The 21832-nt window shown below is 42.1% G+C and overlaps 1 protein-coding gene across 26 annotated transcripts in view; it reads right to left on the bottom strand.

The window, feature by feature from the left end:
- MPDZ (multiple PDZ domain crumbs cell polarity complex component) overlaps positions 1-21832 on the bottom strand; it is a 116759-nt gene that overhangs the window by 18398 nt on the left and 76529 nt on the right. For 13 of the 26 annotated variants that reach the window (XM_088658982.1, XM_088658986.1, XM_088658990.1 and 10 more), the window contains 14 exons: positions 21697-21780; positions 18266-18367; positions 16440-16511; positions 14322-14484; positions 13284-13480; positions 10327-10418; positions 9998-10082; positions 8286-8366; positions 6519-6611; positions 6326-6400; positions 4886-5000; positions 2969-3114; positions 1196-1279; positions 860-1053 (listed from right to left, as the gene is read on the bottom strand). In XM_088658982.1, the coding sequence (XP_088515108.1) occupies positions 860-1053; positions 1196-1279; positions 2969-3114; positions 4886-5000; positions 6326-6400; positions 6519-6611; positions 8286-8366; positions 9998-10082; positions 10327-10418; positions 13284-13480; positions 14322-14484; positions 16440-16511; positions 18266-18367; positions 21697-21780 (1583 nt within the window). The remainder of the gene's footprint in view (positions 1-859; positions 1054-1195; positions 1280-2968; positions 3115-4885; positions 5001-6325; positions 6401-6518; positions 6612-8285; positions 8367-9997; positions 10083-10326; positions 10419-13283; positions 13481-14321; positions 14485-16439; positions 16512-18265; positions 18368-21696; positions 21781-21832) is intronic. The other 13 variants (XM_088659002.1, XM_088659004.1, XM_088659003.1 and 10 more) reach the window with 5 other exon arrangements.

Here is a 21832-nt window from a genome sequence, read left to right as displayed (position 1 = left end):
CTCCTTGATCACTGCAGATGGTGACAGCAGTCACGAAATTAAAAGACGCCTGCTTCTTGGGAGAAAAGCAATGACAAACCTAGACAGCATCTTAAAAAGCAGAGACATCACCTTGCCGACAAAGGTCCGTATAGTTAAAGCTATGGTTTTCCCAGTAGTGATGTATGGAAGTGAGAGCTGGACCATAAAGAAGGCTGATCGCCGAAGAATTGATGCTTTTGAATTATGGTGCTGGAGGAGACTCTTGAGAGTCCCATGGACTGCTAGAAGATCAAACCTATCCATTCTTAAGGAAATCAGCCCTGAGTGCTCCCTGGAAGGACAGATCGTGAAGCTGAGGCTCCAATACTTTGGCCTCCTCATGAGAAGAGAAGAATTCTTGGAAAAGACCCTGATGTTGGGAAAGATTGAGGGCACTAGGAGAAGGGGACGTCAGAGGACAAGATGGTTGGACAGTGTTCTCGAAGCTACGAACATGACTTTGACCAAACTGCGGGAGGCAGTGGAAGACTGGAGTGCCTGGCGTGCTCTGGTCCATGGGGTCACGAAGAGTCGGACACGACTAAACAACTAAACAACAACAACAACAACAATGGACCTAATAGGTATCTAAAGCCATTTTCACATAATAACTAGGAGCCTACACAACAGAAAACACTGTTACTGTGTGTAGGTTTTATTTTATTTGTTTTTAATCTTATATTTTGGAAATGTACATCCAGTTTTTGTTTCCCTTTAATTTTGGGGGGGGACCCCAAGAGAGTGGGGCCCTAAGCTATAGCTTGTTTAGCTTATACGTAAATCTAGCACTGCACACAAAGACCAAGCAGACTTCTGGAAGCAATCTTCATGTACCCACCTCTTCCCAACAATACTTAATCCAAGGCCTTTGCCTGGCTTCTTCTGTAGCTCTATACTGAGCACATCATACATGTCTTCTTCCTTATACTGGGCTTCGTCCCTGTAGACAGTGAGGCGGACTTTCTGAGGCGTCTGTCTGAGAACGTTTATGGCTTCGTCGTGCGTTGCGCTCCTTAGGTCGATCCCGTTCACCTGGGGTTCAATTGCATGGCAGATGTCAGAAGCATACGGGCCCCCTCTAGTCCCACTCCTGCCTTTCTCCTCCCCCCCCCGCCACTCCCACTTTCAGAAGTATGCAATGTAAGGATGGTTTGTACGTTGCACAATGTTATACCTCCAAGATCTGATCACCAGCCCACAGCCTTCCATCTTTGGACGCTGCTCCTTCTTCATACACTTCGTGGATAATAATTGCGCCCTGTGGATTTAAAAAGCAAAATATAAAACTTCACCAAAGTAGGTAGACCTTTTCGTTCGTCATGCAGTTCAACTATTTTGAGCCATGGAAAAAAATACAAGGGTTTTTTGTGGAGATCTCAAAGGAATACAGATGAATTAAATTTTAATAAGGAATGGGGGAAAGTATATAATGTATCTGAAAAATTATGGTAAATAACTACAAACATTAGGAGGTTTGACAGAAATCTTGTAGTAAAAAATTGAATTGTGGACTGATTAAGGATTTACAATAATTGGAATTAATGACAGGTGGGTAGCCGTGTTGCTCTGATGTAGTCGAAACAAAAAATAAAAAAATTCCTTCCAGTAGCACCTTCGAGACCAACTAAGTTTGTCATAGGTAAGAGCTTTCGTGTGTATCTGAAGAAGTGTGCATGCACACGAAAGCTCATACCTATGACAAACTTAGTTAGTCTCTAAGGTGCTACTGGAAGGATTTTTTTTATTTTTTATTTGGAATTAATGAGAAGATGCAGAAGGAAAATAAAAACATAAGGAACCACAAAAGCAGGGGGAGGGAAGTCCAAGGGGATACATTGTGTATTCTGTCTTTTTTGGGGGGGTCTTTTTTTGTTGTTGTTAGTGTTTGTAAAATTGAAAATACACACACATACACAAAAAGTAATACAGATGAATAGTGATGCCTAGAATAAATTCTGGTACAAAAGTAAAAAAAAAGTATTTAAAGAAGTTTTCATTTGCTGTCCTGATGAAAATGTGTGGTCAAGAAAAACGAAAAGAGGGAAAGCACCAATTGTGTGTGAGAGAGTGAGAGAAATTTCAATGGTGCACGGAAATAAAGATCGCATTTACATAACACATTTCAAAGCACCCTTCTTCAGGAGCACTACAAATTAGAACAGCAACATTTCACACTTCAGAAAAAATGTTTAAATGCTTATAAAACATAATAAGGACTAAAGCCCTTATTTAAAATATATTTTATGTGGCAAGTGGCAACAAACACACTTAAAAACTTTGTAACACTTGTACAGATGCTAAAAATAATGCTCCAATATACACCACACACACACACACACACACACACACACACACACACACACACACACACACACATATATATATACACACACACACACATACACACACACACACACACACACACACACATTTTCAAACAAACAGAAAGGGGGGGGAACCCTGCCTAGTGCAATTATGGACATAAATTTATGGACATAAATTTTATTCCCCAACTTAGAGATCAATTGTTTCTATCCATTTATTTGAGTCACATTATATACTGTATTTTTCCGTGTATAAGATGCCCCCTATTTTTGGGGACTCCAAATTAAGAAAAGGGGGGGATTGCCCAGAGTTGTTGAGCTTTTGGGGAAGGATTGCCCATACTTGTAGAGTTTTTTTTGGGGGGGGGTTGTCGAAATTCACTCAACCACCAGACCTCCAATAACACGCCAAATGGCCGCTTACAATCTCCGGCTCTCGGCAACAACCAAACCCACGATCTCCCCTTTTCACTATCCATGTATAAGACGAGCCCCAATTTTAACATGATTTTTATAGATAAAACCCTAGTCTTATACACGGAAAAGTACGGTATGTCCAAGAAAGAAGCATTTTCCTTCTTAGGAACTTTAGCTTGGGGTTATGAAAGGCATTCGTTACAAACCAGCAAAGTATCGGCTCCTCCTACTATGCTCAAGCCAAGACCGGTACGTCCCTTGGAGATATCGATTGTCGTTTCACAACCTGGGATGATTGGGCATGTGGCTGGGTCTGATGTCAATGTGGCTGGAGTTGAGGACCTGCTTGTGTCTAAAAACAAAAAATTGACTGGTTATAGCTATAGCTGCTCTCCTCCTTAAAAAATCCTTGTCTACTATGGACTTTATCCTTTTATTCATTCAGGTGAAGAAGGCTTTTGTTGTCCATCCTGCCCCGCCCCCGCAACTAATACCCACATATATGGTTTGCCTCAGTGCACATAAGAAAACCTGTGATGAGCTCTAGCCCCAAGAAACAGAGATGCCACCTGAATTCTTGCATGCTTCCTTCCTTCCTGCAAAGTCTGAAATCTCTCAGAAATACAAAGTTACATTTACAGCTTATCTGAGAGGAACCATCTCTGCTCACACACACATTTGGCTGGATACATCAATGTTGGAAAAAACTAAAAAAAAATGGGATGGTTTTAGATGTTGTTTTCAACTTTTTCCACGTGGGATGTCTGCCCACTCCCACTTTGGCTGAGGGTACATCATATTTTGTTTGTAGGGTCTTTAACTACTTCATTCAACTGTTCTGGCCAAGGATCAGCTAGTGTATGATTTGTTGTGTTTTTAAAAATGCAACCTATGATTTTCTCTTATTTTCCTATTCATTAATAGACTACTTAAATTGGATTTCTGCAGTGATCTAGTCATGCCTGCTCATTCAATAAGCTTGGACTCATGCCATAGATTGGTGAAGTGAAGGACACTAAAATCACAGTGTTATGTCCAGCTGGTGATAAGCAAACTTCCCTACTTGGAAGAAATCTAATAATTTTTAAGTGCCTTTGGCTTGCTAGGCAAAATCACAGGTATGCAGCTTCCCTAATAATAAAAATGTCACAAAACGACTTACAGCACTATATAAACATTAAAATCAATTACAACAAAGCCAATTAAAAAAACACATTTATACAGACAAAAGACAGGTCTTACAGTACCTGCCTCACTAATGGGGTGGTCATGTCCAGTCTCTGGGGTTGCGGTGCTCATCTCGCTCTATAGGCCGAGGGAGCTGGCGTTTGTCTGCAGACAGCTTCTGGGTCATGTGGCCAGCATGACAAAGCTGCTTCTGGCGAACCAGAGCAGCACACGGAAACGTCGTTTACCTTCCCGCCGGAGCGGTCCCTATTTATCTACTTGCACTTTGATGTGCTTTCGAACTGCTAGGTGGGCAGGATCTGGGACCGAGCAACGGGAGCTCACCCCGTTGCAGGGATTCGACCCGTTGACCTTCTGATCAGCAAGCCCTAGACTCTGTGGTTTAACCCACAGCGCCACCTGGGTCCCTATAATGGGGTACTTAGAATAATTCATATTAAGGCCCAAAAGCCTGGGTAAAAAGGCAAGTTTTTGCCTGCTGCATAAAAATAAAGATGGTATCTGGCAGGCCTCCATGCAGAAAGCCTTGTTGCTGGGCTTATGAACCATGGCTTGTTCTAACAATGGTTTGCTATTTTATCTAAATGGAATAGCTTTGCTTAAGCATCCTTTGTTTGTTCATCCCACCCTAGACACTCACTAAGGGAAAGAGGCCCAAGGAAATAGCAGCTTGAAAACAAACCAAGCTCTGGAGAAATAAATAAGCTGTGGTTTCTAGTCTTGTCTGTGCATTGTCTCATGGTTTGGTGAACAAAACCATGGCTAAAACAGACCATGGTTTAGTTCTACGAATGAATGCAGCCATCGTAAGCATTTGTCACTGAATTCTTTTCCAAGACTTGGAGTAACTGGAAGATTCTTACTTTTAACTGACTCTGGTTCTGGTGATTCAGAAGGTGAAACAACGGCTAATTGTTGGATATTAGTTCTCTCACCCGAAGTAGTACTGTAAATCGGTGTTTGTGGCTGAGCAGCTGTCTGACTCTCCTCTTCAGCTGAATTGATTGTGAGTTTCACAGTGGGCTTTGATGTCTTCAGCAAACTGATAAACTTGAACAGTAAAAAAGAGCAAACTTTCATGTAACAAAGCAATATAGATATGTGATTTTTTCCCCCATTCCAGAGTACAGAAAATAGTAGAGCAGGCATAATTGGGAGCCGCCCAAAGTGGCTGGGGAGACTCAGCCAGATGGGCGGGGTATAAATTATTATTATTATTATTATTATTATTATTATTATTAATTGGAACAGATTTCACAGAGCATGCATAGGAGTCAACTCCTAGGGATTGAGGTCCTGTTGGCTCCCAAAAAAAATATTTGAGGGGGCCAGGGGGCCCCAAAGCCGATGAACATTGCCATTCAAATGGTGTGTGTGCCACATCTTGTAATTGATTATGTGGGGTGCTGCCCCCCCCCAATATTTTATTCAAGTCGCTTCTTTCAACACATAGCTTGAGGGGGGGTGTTATATTTTAAAATGCCTTGTGATCCTCAAGTGAAAGGCAGTGTAGAAATTTAATAAATAATAATGAACTAATAAATTTAATTCAGCTACTTTAAAAGGGGAGCTCTCTCCTTCCCCTCCAAAGAGCTGATCGCTAGAATTGCAGTTAACAGGCAAAATACACATGCAGCCATCAGGGCTCCATTTATTAATTATGTATTTTTTTATTCTGCCCTTCAATACAAAGGACCCCAGGGCAGCAAACAACAAAACAGGATTAAAAACATTTAAATATCCTCACAGGTAAATAATATGCCCCACGAGCCACTTCAACTTCCTCCAAAAAGCCAACATAAAGTGGCATATTGGGTTCGGAAGTGCAACAGGAAGGAATGAGAAGGAAAAGAAAAGATTTAGCAACCCTCATTAAACAGATAGAGCATCCCTGGTCCCGTAGCACCTGACTAAATGCCTAAATAGCATCCTGGTATCTGTATCTTTTGCTGGAGGAGACTCTTGAGCCTGCAAGCAGATCAAACCTATCCATTCTGAAGGAAATCAGCCCTGAGTGCTCACTGGAAGGACAGATCATGAAGCTGAGGCTCCAATACTTTGGCCACCTCATGAGAAGAGAAGAATCCTTGGAAAAGACCCTGATGTCGGGAAAGATGGAGGGCACAAGGAGAAGGGGATGGCAGAGGACGAGATGGTTGGACAGTGTTCTCGAAGCTACCAACATGAGTTTGACCAAACTGCAGGAGGCAGTGGAAGACAGGAGTGCCTGCCGTGCTCTGGTCCATGGGGTCACGAAGAGTCGGACACAACTAAACGACTAAACAACAACAACAACATCTGTATCTTTATGCCCTCCAACGGTTGTCTAGAGCAGGCATCAGTAAGTTGCATGCTGTAAGGAATTGCTCAAGTACCTTTTCTATAGGATACCCCACAACAACTTCATCATCCACTGCCAGAATCTGATCTCCAACCTTAATTCGGCCATCCTGAAATAAAAATAACAACATTTGGATGGGATTTTGCGGTGGTGGCGGGGGGTGGGGGGAGAAGGTTTTCCCGTCTATACACTTATCATCTGAATGGGTCACAGTTTAACAGCCTTACCTTTCCTGCTGCACCATGTTCTGTTAAGCTCTGAATAACCACACCGTTGAATGTGTCTTCTTCACCAATGGCAATACCTATGCCTCCTTGATCCTAAGAAATACAATGGGACACCCAGAGTTAAAGAAGAACCTCAATCAAGGCTGTCTTAAGTATGAATGCTTGAGGAGTGCTATCTTTGTTAATTTCGTTAAAAGATGGCCCAAACGATCTGCTCCACTCAAATGCGTTCATCAAAACAAGTTCACTCCCCTGAAACCCGTGGCAGCGTCCCTGGCAGTTTAAATGTTGCAAGATGCATATTAAATACAGTCATACCTCGGTTTAAGTACGCTTCGGTTTGAGTATTTTCAGTTTAAGTACTCCGCGGTTCAGTTTGAGTATTTTCAGTTTAAGTACTCCGCGGACCCATCTGTAACGGATTAATCCACTTTCCATTACTTTCAATTGGAAAGTTCACTTCAGGTTAAGTACGCTTCAGGTTAAGTACGGACTTCCAGAACCAATTACACTCATACTTTGGGTTAAGTACGCTTCAGGTTGAGTACTCCGCGGACCCGTCTGGAACAGATTTATCCACTTTCCATTACTTTCAATGGGAAAGTTCACTTCAGGTTAAGTATGCTTCAGGTTAAGTACTCTGCGGACTCGTCTGGAATGGATTAATCCACTTTCCATTACTTTCAATGGGAAAGTTCACTTCAGGTTAAGTACGCTTCAGGTTAAGTACAGACTTCTGGATCCAATTGTGTACTTAAACTGAGGTACCACTGTACTTATTTCAAAAAAAATACACATTTAAAAAGTGAGACAGAGAGACTGACTGGTGGTAGCATTAAAGCAGAGATTAATGCAGGAAGGACAGAATTATGGAACATATACAGAGACCATGGTTTAGACATTTGTTGCTCTTGAATATTGGCTCTTGAATAAATAGGGCTTTTTTGTATGCTTGTAATTTGTTTGATTATTTGTTCCATTTTGGGGGAAACACACACACACACACACACATTTGGATACCACCCTATACCCGCAGGTCACAGGGCAGTTCGCAACACACACACACACACACAAAATAGTGTTCCTAGGTAAATCCATGTTTAGCATAAGAGTATGCACTTCATAAAGCAATTCAGTTAAAAATATATTCACTGCAGATAAGTATAGGTATAGAGAAAGGCTCCATTTGTACAAAACAAAAAAGAGCATTTAGTATTACAATAACTAGCCTTGAGCACTGAGTTCCACGCCCTAAACTGTGGTTAAACATAAATATAGTTAGTTGAAACAAGGGGCTGAAGCTAGGTTGTTTTAACAAATCCTAGTTACCATTTCCCACAGCTTGTCTAAGTCTAGACAATATAACAATATGTGGTTGATCTAAAATTAAAGCAAAAGCATCCAAATTCCTCCACACCGGAGGACCGGTGAAAGTGAGAGTGAGAGTGTGAGCCTGAGGCCTGCGACAACTCACTTTCATGGTTTAGTTATGTTTTGAATGAATCCAAACACATTGCTGGATTTTGGGAAGTCAAAGATAAAATGAGCAACAACATAATGACCACACAGATAACCCCATGCAATTCAGTATAAAATGGGAAAACACATGGATTCTGAGAATGAAACTGAGTGTTGATTGTAAGATTGAAAACTGAGACCAATAGAGAAATTTGTTCATTCATAGTAGGAAATGGTCCCTTCCCCTTCAGACTAAAGAAGTTACAGACAGAATTCTGCTTGGGGCCATTTGCATCAGCATCTACTCACTTTAGGCAATTCCACATTTTTAATATTCTTATATAAACTCAAATCTATAGGAAAAATAGAGCTTGGATCATTCACTTCACCCTGAAAGAAAAAAAGAAAAGCGTTGTATCAAAATATATCAATACAGAAAAACATAACACACCATGTTCGTTATAGAGGTCACAGAACCAATGCATCTAATGCAGGCACCCCCAAACTGCGCCCCTCCAGATGTTTTGGCCTACAACTCCCATGATCCCTAGCTAACAGGACCAGTGGTCGGGGAAGATGGGAACTGTAGTCCAAAACATCTGGAGGGCCAAAGTTTGAGGATGCCTGATCTAATGACATCCCGGCAATGACCAATTTACGCACGTCCAATTGAAATGTGACCATGCACACTTAAAAAAAGGTAAAGGGAAGATAAAGGATCCCTGAATAGTTAAGTCCAGTCAAAGTTGACTATGGGGTTGCAACGCTCATCTTGCTTTCAGGCCAAGGGAGCCAGTGTTTGTACACAGACAGCTTTCCAGGTCATGTGGCCACCAGGACTAAACCGCTTCTGGCACAATGGAACACCATGACAGAAACCCGAGCACACGGAAATACCATTTACCTTCCCATCACAGCAGTATCTATTTATCTACTTGTACTGGTGTGCTTTCGAACTGCTAGGTTGGCAGGAGCTGGGACAGAGCAACGGGAGCTCACTCTGTTGCGGGAATTTGAACTGCCTACCTTCTGACCGGCAAGCCCAAGAGGCTCAGTGGTTTAGACCACAGCGCCACCTGCATCCCTTCATGAGCATGTGCATTGCGGCAACCTGGAAGTGGCAGGGGAAAGCGGCAGGGCAGAACCGGTTGATGTGTGCTCCACCGTTGGACACGATGACCCGGAATGCAACCCCCACGCAAATTGAGGGTCGCCTGTACTAATGGTAATCTCATTTCTCTGTGTGCCAGACCTTATGGAGCCAAAATGTCACTGTCCACATAGGAGATAAGGTATTTGGGGGGGGGGGAGAAGCCAGTGAGCATGCTCATTGTTCAGCAAGGTATTAACTGGCCGCTGGGGACAAAAATGAAAAGCCAGGGTGGGAGGGGCAATGAAGCAGGATTTCCTGGAAGCAGCAGGTGCTCTGTGCTGCAACATTTTGTTGAACACAAACTTCCCTCCCCGCCCCAATTTCAGATTTATATTAAAGTACCTCTGTTAAAATCTGTTCAAGTCTTGCTAAAGTCTACCTTGATTCCTCTGTTTAGAAGCTATTTACAACATACTGAACAGCATCCCTTTTTCCCTTTTTTAAAAAAATGTATTTTTATTGGTTTTTTAAACATATTTTTAACACATCATTTTACATTCATATCTTATACAATATTTTTTTTACTTCCATCAGCCACGTCTAAGGATTTTCAATCTTCATAATTTCTTCTCGTATTCCTTAATTCACTATCACCTTTAATAAACATAACCAACTTTAATATCCTAATTGTTCTCTGTAATATTTTATATAATTACAAAACCTCCTGCAAGCCTACTAGTGAGATTTGTTATTTACAATTGTCTTTCAAATATTTTTCAAATTTAGTCCAATCTTTCAAGACCTTCTGATCCCGTCGGTTTCGGAAAAATATGGAACGCTTCACAAATTTGCGTGTCATCCCCCTTTTTTCCATCCCTCCCAGTATTAATTCTATCACATGAATATATATATGAAATACGTATTGTACCTCTTCATACTGAAGTAGCCCAGAAGAGGAAGTCTCTGCTGATTTCCCAGGACAAACGGCCATCTGCTGGACAGCATCTCTGTTTCTATAATACATGGAGCAGACAGGTTTTTTTTAAAGAACTCTGCAATACTTTTGATACCTAAAGCACTTGCTTTTTGAAGGACATACCCACAATAGTGGTAAACCCTGAAAAGCAAATATATCATTCAGGGAAGCTTTTGGCAATGCTTCAAAAGTTGAATTATATGGGAAAAGATACTGTTGAATATGCATTTAGATACTACAAAATGTTAAAAAAATAGATATAAGCATTAGAGGTTGCTTACCTGATAAATATGATTTTTACTTTAGAAGGTGCACATTTTATTATTGAAGATGCATTCTGATGAGTCTTTCCATAGAGAACGTGTCCATTTATCTAGATAAATCAGAATGGCGTGGATACTTACTTTAATTATGAATACCAGCTTTGTTCCACAGACAAATGCAAGCTTGATTTCTATGTCACTATTGTTATTAAAACTGCTATTCAACCATTATGGTTGCAATGCACTGATCCTGTATCTATATACTACAATTCTTATCTTCTTTTTTATATATATGAAACAGCTGCTGGTTTGTATTTGGCTCTCGACTGGCTGAAAACGTCCTTTGGTAGCTTGCAGTCCTTTGGCTGACTTTGGGAACATCGTTATCAATTTCCACTAGTGATTGATCACCTCGTGACTCACTGTTTGTCAAATGGGGGGAAAAGGCATGGAGACAGAAGGTTTCTACAAGCAAGTAAAGGTAAATCAGCCCACTCCAACCAGGCCATTTTGTAAACAAGCATGGAAATGAAAATAAAAGGTATTTTATGCAGTCCTTGGAGTGCACTGAAGTCCCCATTGAACAGAGTAAGATTTGCTTCTGATTAAACATACAGTACATGGGATTGTTCTGCTATTGCATACTGCGTCTAAACAGGTAGGTAGCTGTGTAGTCTGACGCAGTCAAAACAAAATAAAAAAATCCTTCCAGTAGCACCTTAGAGACCAACTAAGTTTGTCATAGGTATGAGCTTTCGTGTGCATGCACACTTCTTCAGATACCGATGCATGCACACGAAAGCTCACACCTATGACAAACTTAGTTAGTCTCTAAGGTGCTACTGGAAGGATTTTTTTTATTTTGTTTTGACTGTGTCTAAACAGTATGCTTAAATCCTCAATATGAGGCCAGAAACACTTTTGCACAGCTTTTACAGGTGCACCAATCACACCTGTTCCTGGAAAAGTGAGATGTGGCCATGTTCAAACATACCTTGGTCACACTGAGGTTTAGTGCAACATACACTACATGGGCTACCTTTGAAGAATATTTGGAAATTTCAGTTGGTTATGACATGCTGCAGCCTGTCTATACTGACTAGCGCCCATTATTTAGAATATGTGACCCCCTATTTGTTCAAGCGCCTAGACCATTTCTGAGCCCAATTCTAAGCATTGGTGATGATTACCCTTAGAGCCCTTGGTACTGTGATGTTTAAAAGAATGTCTTCTAAAAATCCTGCCTATCCACAGATGTGTTCTGGAGTGCTGCTGCTCTATATATCACTTCTGTTCAAACTGCAGCTGTTGGATACACAGGATGAGGCCTTTTCAGTTGTTGCACATGGACTGTGCCCCACTCCCCAACCCCCACCACATTTTGATATTGTTAAAATAGTACCATTTCACTGTGGTTTTGTTGTACAAACTGGGTGACACTGCTAGTTCCTGAACACTTGTTTTTCTACCAGTTATTTTTAATCTTGCTATTTGCATTATTTTAGATGTTAGTTTTTTTGTCGTGCTTTTAAACTACTGTCATGAGCTATCTGGCTCATTTCCCAATTTATGGGGCAGAAAGAGGTGTGTATAAATCTTTTGCTTAAAAAAAGTGTATATTTTATAAATAAACACACCCACACCTACATAGTTAACCTGCAGTATTTATTTACTACAATACATGTGACAACGTACTAGCCTACCTAGTTTTTAAATAAGGGTTAAACAGAATCGTGAAGCCTAGCTCTATCAGCAGTAGCCAAGGTAGCTAAATAAAGTCTCATGCTCACTATACCTCTGAATATACAATACTGGTGGCAAACAAATTGTAGAGGGGGTAGCTTCCATGTTGATACCCTGTTTGTGAGCTACAAGAGTAATCAGACTGGCCACTGATGGAAACAAAATGGTGGGCTGGATAAACTCTAGATTAAATGTACTATATCTTAGTCCACCTCTTTTTCTATTCTAATCCTGTTATATTCTAACATTCAGCACTAAGCTTCCTATAGGACCTAGTGCTGAGTACTGAATAATTCAAAAGCTTCCATCTTCTACTATCAACCCAAGGAGTAGTCCAATGAATGATAAAAATCAGTTGTGTATCTTCCTTCATCTGAGACTAACAATGAAATCTGAGATGATGTTGGCTACTTCTGTGACATTAGTCCTGGTAAAACTTTGGAGGCCATGAAAGAAGAAGTGGGGTGAGACGTCAGGCAACCAGACGTAACTAAAGACCTAAGGGAAAAGCTTCAGGATGAATGACAACATACCGGTATTAGCAGTACAGTGGTACCTCGGGTTAAGAACTTAATTCGTTCCGGAGGTCCGTTCTTAACCTGAAACTGTTCTTAACCTGAGGTACCACTTTAGCTAATGGGGGCCTCCCACTGCCGCTGCGCCGCTGGAGCACGATTTCTGTTCTCATCCTGAAACAAAGTTCTTAACCTGAGGTACTATTTCTGGGTTAGCGGAGTCTGTAACCTGAAGCGTCTGTAACCCGAGGTACCACTGTACAACCCTATCTAAAAATCCCATTTAGCTCAAAGAGGCTTACTCCCCATAGCTGCCAAGTTTTCCCTTTTCTCGCGAGGAAGCCTATTCAGCATAAGGGAAAATCCCTTTAAAAAAGGGATAACTTGGCAGCTATGTTACTCCCAATTAAGTGGAACTTGCTGTTTCATCAAATCATGGCTTTCTTTCTCTCAAAACCATAGCAAAGGTACTTGCTTCTCCTGTTTCATAGCATCTATTTATTTCTTCAGTACTAGCATAGTTGAAAAACAATCCTGACCGCAAACATAAAATTTATAATGGGAAGCCAGTATGATTGTAAAGAAAGGCAATACTGATTAAAAGAATGTGCTGTTAATTAAAGGCTGCATTTTGCACCAATAATCAAATGTCCCCCACCCCCACCCCGTCCTTAGAGTCAGCATGTTTCGTTTTAAGTATAATTACTAGACACTTACTTCCAGTAACTCGTCTGCAATCTGCAGCCTGCCATCTTTTCCAGCTGCTCCGTTTGGATCAATTCCCACTACAAAAACACTCATCTTGGACCGGTCTTTGTTCCCAGCCAGGCTGAGTCCTAAGCCAGTCTTCCCTTTCTCCAACTCTATCATGTGCATATCTCCAGACAGATGCCCGTACCGCTGACTGATCTTTCCTAGTCATAAGGAGAGAGAAGTTGGGTGGCAAGTGCAGAATTTATCTCTGGAAACTTAAAAAGAACGCAAACTTTGGAAATTCAGCAGTCGTCGTCATAAACTCATAATCTCACAGAGACTGAAACAATTCGAATAGGAATCTATGGTTCTTTTCCAATAAAATTCTCTAACTAGAAGAAAATGCCTCTAGGCATTTCATTTTATCAGAATGGAAGAGTAGAAAAATTCTCCCTTACTGCTCTATACAGTCTGCCTGCGTGTGTGTGTGTGTGTGTGTGTGTGTGTGTGCATGCGCGCACACACACACACACACAAAACCTCACACACATATTTGTTTTTTTAATAGCAGCAATGTTTTCTAATAGCAGCAATTATCTCACTTGGACTATAATGGAAAAGACAACCAGAGAATAGAGCTTAAAATGTTTGCCCATTATACAAAAGACAGAATCTGAATTCATACAACAAAATGTACATGCAGTGGTGCCTCGCTTAACGAATGCCCTGCTTAACAAAATTTCCGCTTAACGAAAGGCTTTTTCTAGCGGAGGTTGCCTCAGTAGGCGAATTCGTTTTACGAAAAATTCGTCTAGCGAATCGTGGTCCTATGGGCAAAAAATACATTTCAATACATTCCTATGGGATTCACTAGACGAATTTTTCGTTATAAGAAAAGACCCGTGGAACGAATTAAATTCGTCTAGCGAGGCACCACTGTAGCAAAAAATAATGTGGTTTCCACAAGTTATTCAAGCAAGATTAAAAAAAAGGAAGATGACCATCACATAGTATATGAAGCTGTAAACAATTGTGAAAGGTTCTCTCAAGAAGCAAACTTACTCCAGCTGTATCCGAACTCATCTTCCTTATCCAGCTCTTCCAGGTATTGGTTGCAGGGTTGCTGCAAAACCTCACTGCTCATTCCTGGTGACAGTGAAGGAGGCGGCAGAAGCAGGTTGCAAGACGAAGCCTTTTCCGGCTCTGAATCTGACTGGCTAGATGCCTGTGGAGAGTAAGGAAAATACAGTGGCTGGGAACGTGCAGACTGGCACTGGGCAAAGAAAATGCATGAAGTGATGACAAAGAAAGGGCTAGGCCTTTGAAGTTAAAATACTGTGCAATAATAGAACAGAAAGGCAATCACAGATGAAAAACACCAGCATGGTAAATGAAGGTTCAGATGCACTTTAAGCAAGCAGGACAGTCACTAAATGCCAAATTCAGTGAAGGTTTATGTGCTGGGTGGCCTACATACCAAGGACTTACATAGACGTGAAAGTGTATTTCCAAAACCGAAAACAGAATCATGGAAGGAAGGAAGGAAGATAATTTTACTGATTCCCAAAGAAAAGTGGCTGAGATGTGTAGTTTCGAGGATTCATATAGAATAGTGCCTTTGTTCAAAAGGTGGGGAGGAGAAAAACTCACACGAGGCTTTAGCAATACTAGTTTGGATCCAAAGTTCCCATGTACAGAACTCTGCTCACCGTACATGCCTACTTCCGTGTCCCTGAAGCCCTCTTGAAAAGCCACAGAGAGTTGGAGGACCTCTCCAGAACGCAATAGAAGTTGGTTTGGGAACCTGCATGAGAGATTGTGGGGATTGTCTCCTTCCCCTCGCCTTTGGGAGCTTCCATTCACCAAAGGGACACTCTGGAAACAACCATGTGTGTGTGTGCGCGCGCATTTAACTTTATTTCAATACTTAGCATGTGCATATATAATAGCTATATGCACACAACTTCAGATTTTGTGCAACTGAATGCTTCCAAACACAACCGAAAACCAAGGCGCGACTTCTGATCGGCTGCAGGAGCTTCCTGCACTCAATCGGAAGCCGCACCGGGCGTTCGGCTTCCAGAAAATGTTTGCAAACCAGAACACTCACTTCCGGGTTTACGGTGTTCGGGAGCCAAAATGTTCAAGTCGCAAGGCGTTCCAGAACCAAGGTACGACTATAAAGAGTCTGGACAATGTATAGTCTTTACAAAGAAGCTATCGATCACCTAGAAGAGTTATTTGGCTTCCTAGCGTCTCCACCCCTATTGTTTTACCCAGACACTGAGGTCCAGCGCCGAGGGCCTTCTGGCGGTTCCCTTGCTACGAGAAGCCAAGTTAGAGGGAACCAGGCAGAGGGCCTTCTCGGTAGTGGCACCCACCCTGTAGAACACCCTCCCACCAGAGGTCAAAGAGAACAACAATTACCAGACCCTTAGAAGGCATCTTAAGGCAACCCTGTTTAGGGAAGCTTTTAATGTTTGATGGATTTCTGTATTTTAATGTTTTATTGGAAGCCGGCCAGAGTGGCTGGGGGAACCCAGCCAGATGGGCAGGGTATAAATAATAAATTATTATTATTATTGCTGTAAGCTACTCTGTAAGCTACATATCATAAACAATACACACACACCAACTTGGCCCTCTTGTATGTAGAGGTATGGGACCTAACTGTGGCAAACGGTCCCACTAAGGTAACATAGGAAAAGGCCCTATAAGAGTGAATGGGAGCACCACGATTGGCTTCGGGGATTTGAACAGGGAGCTCTTAATAAGAACAATGGTGACCTTAATTATGAAGAGCTGGCTCTCCAGGTACTGCTGGAATTCCAGCAATGATACCTGACGGTCGACCCTGCTGCCTAGGGGCTGATGGGAATTGTAGCCTAACAACTTCTGGAGAATCACAGGCTCCCCCATCACTACTATAAAAGATGCAGAAATAAATACAATTCCCGAATCCTTCACCGTAGTATCCTGTGGGTTTCAGACAAAGAATTTGGGGGACAGTAAGTAGGGAGAGAGCAGCATCACTCTGAAAGAAGCAGGTACACTTGGAAGAAGCACGTGGTCCTTTTGAAATGATCAAGGGGGGCAAAATGGGGGGGGGGTTGAGGACAGACAGCACATAAGGAGTGTGGTAACTACAAATTAGGACAGAAACTGTGAATTAAAACAAACCTTAAACGGTGTAGGAGCAAAGGGGTTACATGGGGAGCAACTGGTGGTAAATCTAATTGGATTCTGCATATCCTATGGTAACAGAAAACAGCAGGCTGTTTATTACAGTATCCTTGGAGGAATGCTACCTTCTTCTTCTTTTTTTACTGTACAAGTACTCTTACATAGGGAATGGGTTTTATATAAACTTTATTTTTTTATTTTTTTAAAATAATAATAACATCAGAATGACTCAACATTTCTTAAAGGGCCTAACATGGCTTATCATTACCAGTCATAGGCCCTATCAGGCCTTGGAGCAACAAAATCCCTCTTGGAAGGAAATTGACAAAGACAATTCTGCAACCTGAGAACAAACATTTATGCAACAATTTACTTTTGCATGCAGATGTACATGCAGTGGAATAACACAGCAGCCCCTCCAAAATCTGCTCAAGAGGGACCCCCAACTAGCTTCTGAAGGTGGCTCAGGGGCTGCAGCAAGGAGGAGAGGAAATGAAGTTTAAGTCCTGTTTTGTGAGCAAGAGTGTCTTCTACTCGCAGAACAGCAGTACTGGGGAGAACAGCAGAAAACCCCTTGCCTTTTGTTTGTTTTGAGAACCTAAGCCATGGGTAGGCAAACTAAGGCCCAGGGGCCAGATCCGGCTCAATCGCCTTCTAAATCCGGTCCGCAGATGGTCCGGGAATCAGCGTGTTTTTACATGAGTAGAATGTGTCCTTTTATTTAAAATGCATCTCTGGGCTATTTGTAGGGCATAGGAATTCGTTCTTTTTTCTTTCTTTTTTCAAAATACAGTCCGGCCCATCACATGGTCTGAGGGAAAGTGGACCAGTCCCCTGCTGAAAAAGTTTGCTAAGCTGTTTGACCTAAACTGTTAGCTTATTAAAAGAAAAGTAAGTTTACTTCTATAGCCCTTACCTATATCACCAAGTAGAGACAGAGCGCATGCATTTAAGCAGTTCACTGGGGGTGGGGCAGTGGGGAGAGAAGAACCAAACTATTTATGTTAATATTTTCAAAAAGATTTGGGAATGCAGTCATACTGCCAATCAATTTAGCCTTATCAGTGTGTGTGTGTATGTGTGTGTTTAAATCCTAATCCACACTGATTCATGTAATATTTTACAATGAAGATTCGTAGCTTTTGTGTATAGTTTATCTGTTAAATACAAAGCATGACACACTTGCAGGTTTGGTCTTCCCCCAAGCAACAGGCTGCCTCTGTCTTACTATGGTTGTAGACCAGCTGATTCTGCGGTCAAATGGAAGCTTTTTGGGCGAGTATGGTGGACCTATCTCCGATAAAGGTAAAGACCCCTGACAGTTAAGTCCAGTCGTGAACGACTCTGGGGTTGTGGCACTCATCTGGCTTTACTGGCCAAGGGAGCTGATGTTGTTCCGCAGACAGTTTGTTCGGGTCATGTGGCCAGCATGACTAAGCCACTTCTGGCAAAACCAGAGCAGCGCACGGAAACGCCGTTTACCTTCCTGCTGGAGCGGTCCCTATTTATCTACTTGCACTTTGATGTGCTTTCGAACTGCTATGTTGGCAGGAGCTGGGACCGAGCAACGGGAGCTCATCCCTTCGCGAGGATTTGAACCGCCGACCTTCTGATCGGCAAGCCCTAGGCTCAGTGGTTTAGACCACAGCGCCACCCGCGTCCCTACTATCTCTGATAAGGAGAATGCTTTTCCTCCAGTAAGACACTGATTTATTGACGTTTGTTCAAAAAAAAAAAAGTGAGGGAGAGGAGAAGGAGCAGAGAAAGAGAGGAACACATAAATTTTCACTGAGTCCATCACAAACATCCATGCATCATCCAACCTTGTTAGTGTTGAACTGTAGAGGCGCAACAAAAGGGTTAGTGCTGCTGAAGGCAGGAGGCTTACTGAAAGGGTTGTACTGCAGGTAAGGCATAGGGAGGTTCTACGAGAAAAACAGAAAGGGGCTTGCTAACCAAAAGGTAGACACATTAGGGCACTTCCACACAAACAGGGCCATCCCTTGGCCAACATCAAATCCAGGGGTTGGCAAACTAAGGCCCATGGTCTGGATCCGGCCCAATTGCCCTGTGGATCCAGCCCGCAAACAGTTCTGCAACCACCGCTTGCATCGGTGTGATCGCCTTTCCCCCCAATTTTTGGGGGGGCGCCATTTTTTTGCGGTTGTCCCCCTCCCTCCCTCATCATGGCTGTGTCTCCTCCCTCCTTCTTCCTGGCTTCTCCCCACCCTGCGGAGGAAGAGGGCTGGGCTTTGATAGAAACCTCGCCGCCTGCCCGCCGGCCTCTCCCCATGGCCGCGCTGTGGGCTGGAGCTTGGCACACCTGCTGGCCCTGCGCCTGGCACCCAGGAAAGCTGGCCCGAAACAGAGAGGTGCCAGCACCACCGCCGGCTCCCAACCGCAGGCAGAGTGGCAGAGGAGGTAGGAAAGCAGGGGAGAGGGGCTGTGGAGAGAGGGGTAGGGGGAGAAGCCCCCTCCACAGTCCACAGCCACTAGGTCTGGGGGACGGTTTGCCAAAAAAAAGTTTGCCAACCCCTGATCAAATCCATGTGTGGAAATGGTGGTCATGGATCAAATACGACAGAGTGATTACAAAGCATTTCAGACACAATGTGTTCCGATGGCAATTCACACTTTCCAGCTGGGAATCACTGATAAATAAGGATGTTGAGTGTTGCACCTGCATGCATGCTTGTACCACCCTTTATGCATGAGACCTCTCCGTGGTTTTAAGCATCTCGAAAAGGAACAGGACTCCACCAAGATTGTTCCAAATATCCCTTCATTATCATTGCAAGTCTAAATTAGAAAAGCAGGTGCACGCATCCATAATTTATATTAGTGCAGTGGGAGGGTTTGCCTCTTAGCGCAACCACAGCACTAGCTGTGATCCAGCATAGGTAGCTTGAAAACAATATAAACATATGCCAGACACAAAGCTGCCTGATGGATAAGGGATTAGGAGAACCTCATGGTTAATGCCAAACCACAGTTGTCAGCCATAGTTAGAAGTAGGTTGCAAGCTGTGGACTGACGTAACCATGATTAGCACTGCTATAAATGTCGTCCTATGCAGGGTGGATAAAAAAATCAATGATTATGGTGTGTGTGTGTGTGTGTGTGTGTGTGTGTGTGTGTAATCAGATTTTTTTTAAAAAAATAAATCAGATTTTTAAAATAAAATGCCTTTGGAGGAAAAACCTTTCAAAATACAGTCATACCTCGGTTTAAGTATGCCTCGGTTTGAGTATTTTCAGTTTAAGTACTCCGCGGACCCATCTGGAACGGATTAATCCACTTTCCATTACTTTCAATGGGAAAGTTCGCTTCAGGTTAAGTACGCTTCAGGTTAAGTACGGACTTCCAGAACCAATTACACTCATACTTCAGGTTAAGTACGCTTCAGGTTGAGTACTCTGTGGACCCATCTGGAATGGATTAATCCACTTTCCATTACTCACAATGGGAAAGTTTGCTTCAGGTTAAGTATGCTTCAGTTTAAGTACTCCACAGACAGTCTGGAACGGATTAATCCACTTTCCATTACTTTCAATGGGAAAGTTCGCTTCAGGTTAAGTACAGACTTCCAGAACCAATTGTGTACTTAAACCGTGGTACCACTGTACAGCTTTCTATTTAAGTTACAAAGGCTATTTATCAGGAAATAAGAATTTGTTTTAAGTTTTTCATGTGTGCTAAAACTCAGTCCCCCCCCCAATGTTTAACCACATCCGTAAACAAACATGGGTACGTATGCTATAATGTTATTGTTTTAGTTAAATAAATTGTTCAAATTGTTATTAAGGAAATGATTGTTTTTCTCCTTCCAATAAAGTACAACAGAAAAGCTGTCCAAATATAAACAGTTAACTTATCAAACCTTGCAACAATTTCATAATGATTTCTAATACTATAACCAAACTTTTGATATAACTTTTGATATAACTGTAAAAACTACTCTGAAAATTTATTATTCCAAAAATGAAACCTTCATCTGGTTGTAAATATTAAGATTATACCAGCTAGAATGAGCCTTTCTGTAAAAAAGAAGATTTAAATCAAGTCTTACTGACTAGTGATTTAAATCGTGATTTAAATCGATTTGATTTAAATGAAATCCACCCTGGTCCTATGTCATTGTTAGCTCAGTCACTGAATGCAAGGGGAAATCCCCATGCAAGATGTGATGAAGAAGGAGCGCACAACACAAGGGCAACAGATAATGAAAGCTCTAAAGCAGGCATCCCCAAACTTTGGCCCTCCAGATGTTTTGGACTACAATTCCCATCATCCCTGACCACTGGTCCTCTTAGCTAGGGATCATGGGAGTTGTAGGCCAAAACATCTGGAGGGCCGCAGTTTGGGGATGCCGGCTCTAAAGCCCCTGAGCCACTCCCAGTCTCCTAACAAATCCTATGCCTGCTTATTTGGAAGTAAATTCTACTCAACTCAATGGGACTTACTTTCAAATAAAAATGGACAGGATCAGGGTGTACAAGGATACTTACAAGGATACTGTTGCCACTGTTGTTACAATTAACAAGGCAAAAATTAACATCAACAGACAATAAATTGCCTTATTTTTCTGTGTATAACACGCCCCCATGTATAAGACACCCCCTGGTTTTAGGGACTCCAATTTAAGAAATCCCCACCCTTCACAATCCATGTATTAGAAGACCCCCAGTTTTTCACATAATTTTAAAGTAAAAAAAAAAACAACCTAGTCTTATACACGGAAAAGTATGGTATATGCTTTGAATATTTATAAAAACATAGTGGTAAGCAGAATCTGAAAAAGCTTGTCAACGCGACTCCCATCCTTTGCAAATAAGTTACAGGGGGGAAATGCACAACAGAATACTTAACTTATTAAACAAGCAAGTTAAGAGTTGTTTCAAAACAAAATATAACTCACAGTAAACATTCATATCCCTTAGGTAACAGCCATTTCCCACCCACAACATGCACTGGTGGAACGTGTTAAATTGCTGGATACTTTTTTCTTCTTAACAAAGCTGTATTAAAAGGTAACTCTCATTATAGGACCCCATTAGTTCTGTGGATGGCTGTCTGTGACCAAAGACTGGAAATCCCCTTATAGGATCTTGCTCTAAAAACACAACAACGGTTTTCAAACGAAGAGCACAAACTAGAAGCGCTGCTTTTGTCCATGCCACAGCAAATGCACAAGCCTCAAATAGCGTCTTGCACACAACCACCAATTCAGCAAAGCTACTCCATGCGACTTTACCTGCGACGACTGCTGGTAAAATGGATTATTAGGTTTCTGCCCGCTGGGAGCAGAGGACGATAGAGAGCTATAGAGAGATTCTGGCTGGGAAACAAAAAGTTTGTGAAACAGCTTGTAAATCAGACATGCAGCTTAT

The sequence above is a fragment of the Zootoca vivipara genome, chromosome 15 (genome assembly GCF_965207765.1).
Source record: "Zootoca vivipara chromosome 15, rZooViv2.hap1.1, whole genome shotgun sequence".
Lineage (NCBI taxonomy): Eukaryota > Metazoa > Chordata > Lepidosauria > Squamata > Lacertidae > Zootoca > Zootoca vivipara.
This window is presented reverse-complemented; position numbering and strand designations above follow the sequence as displayed.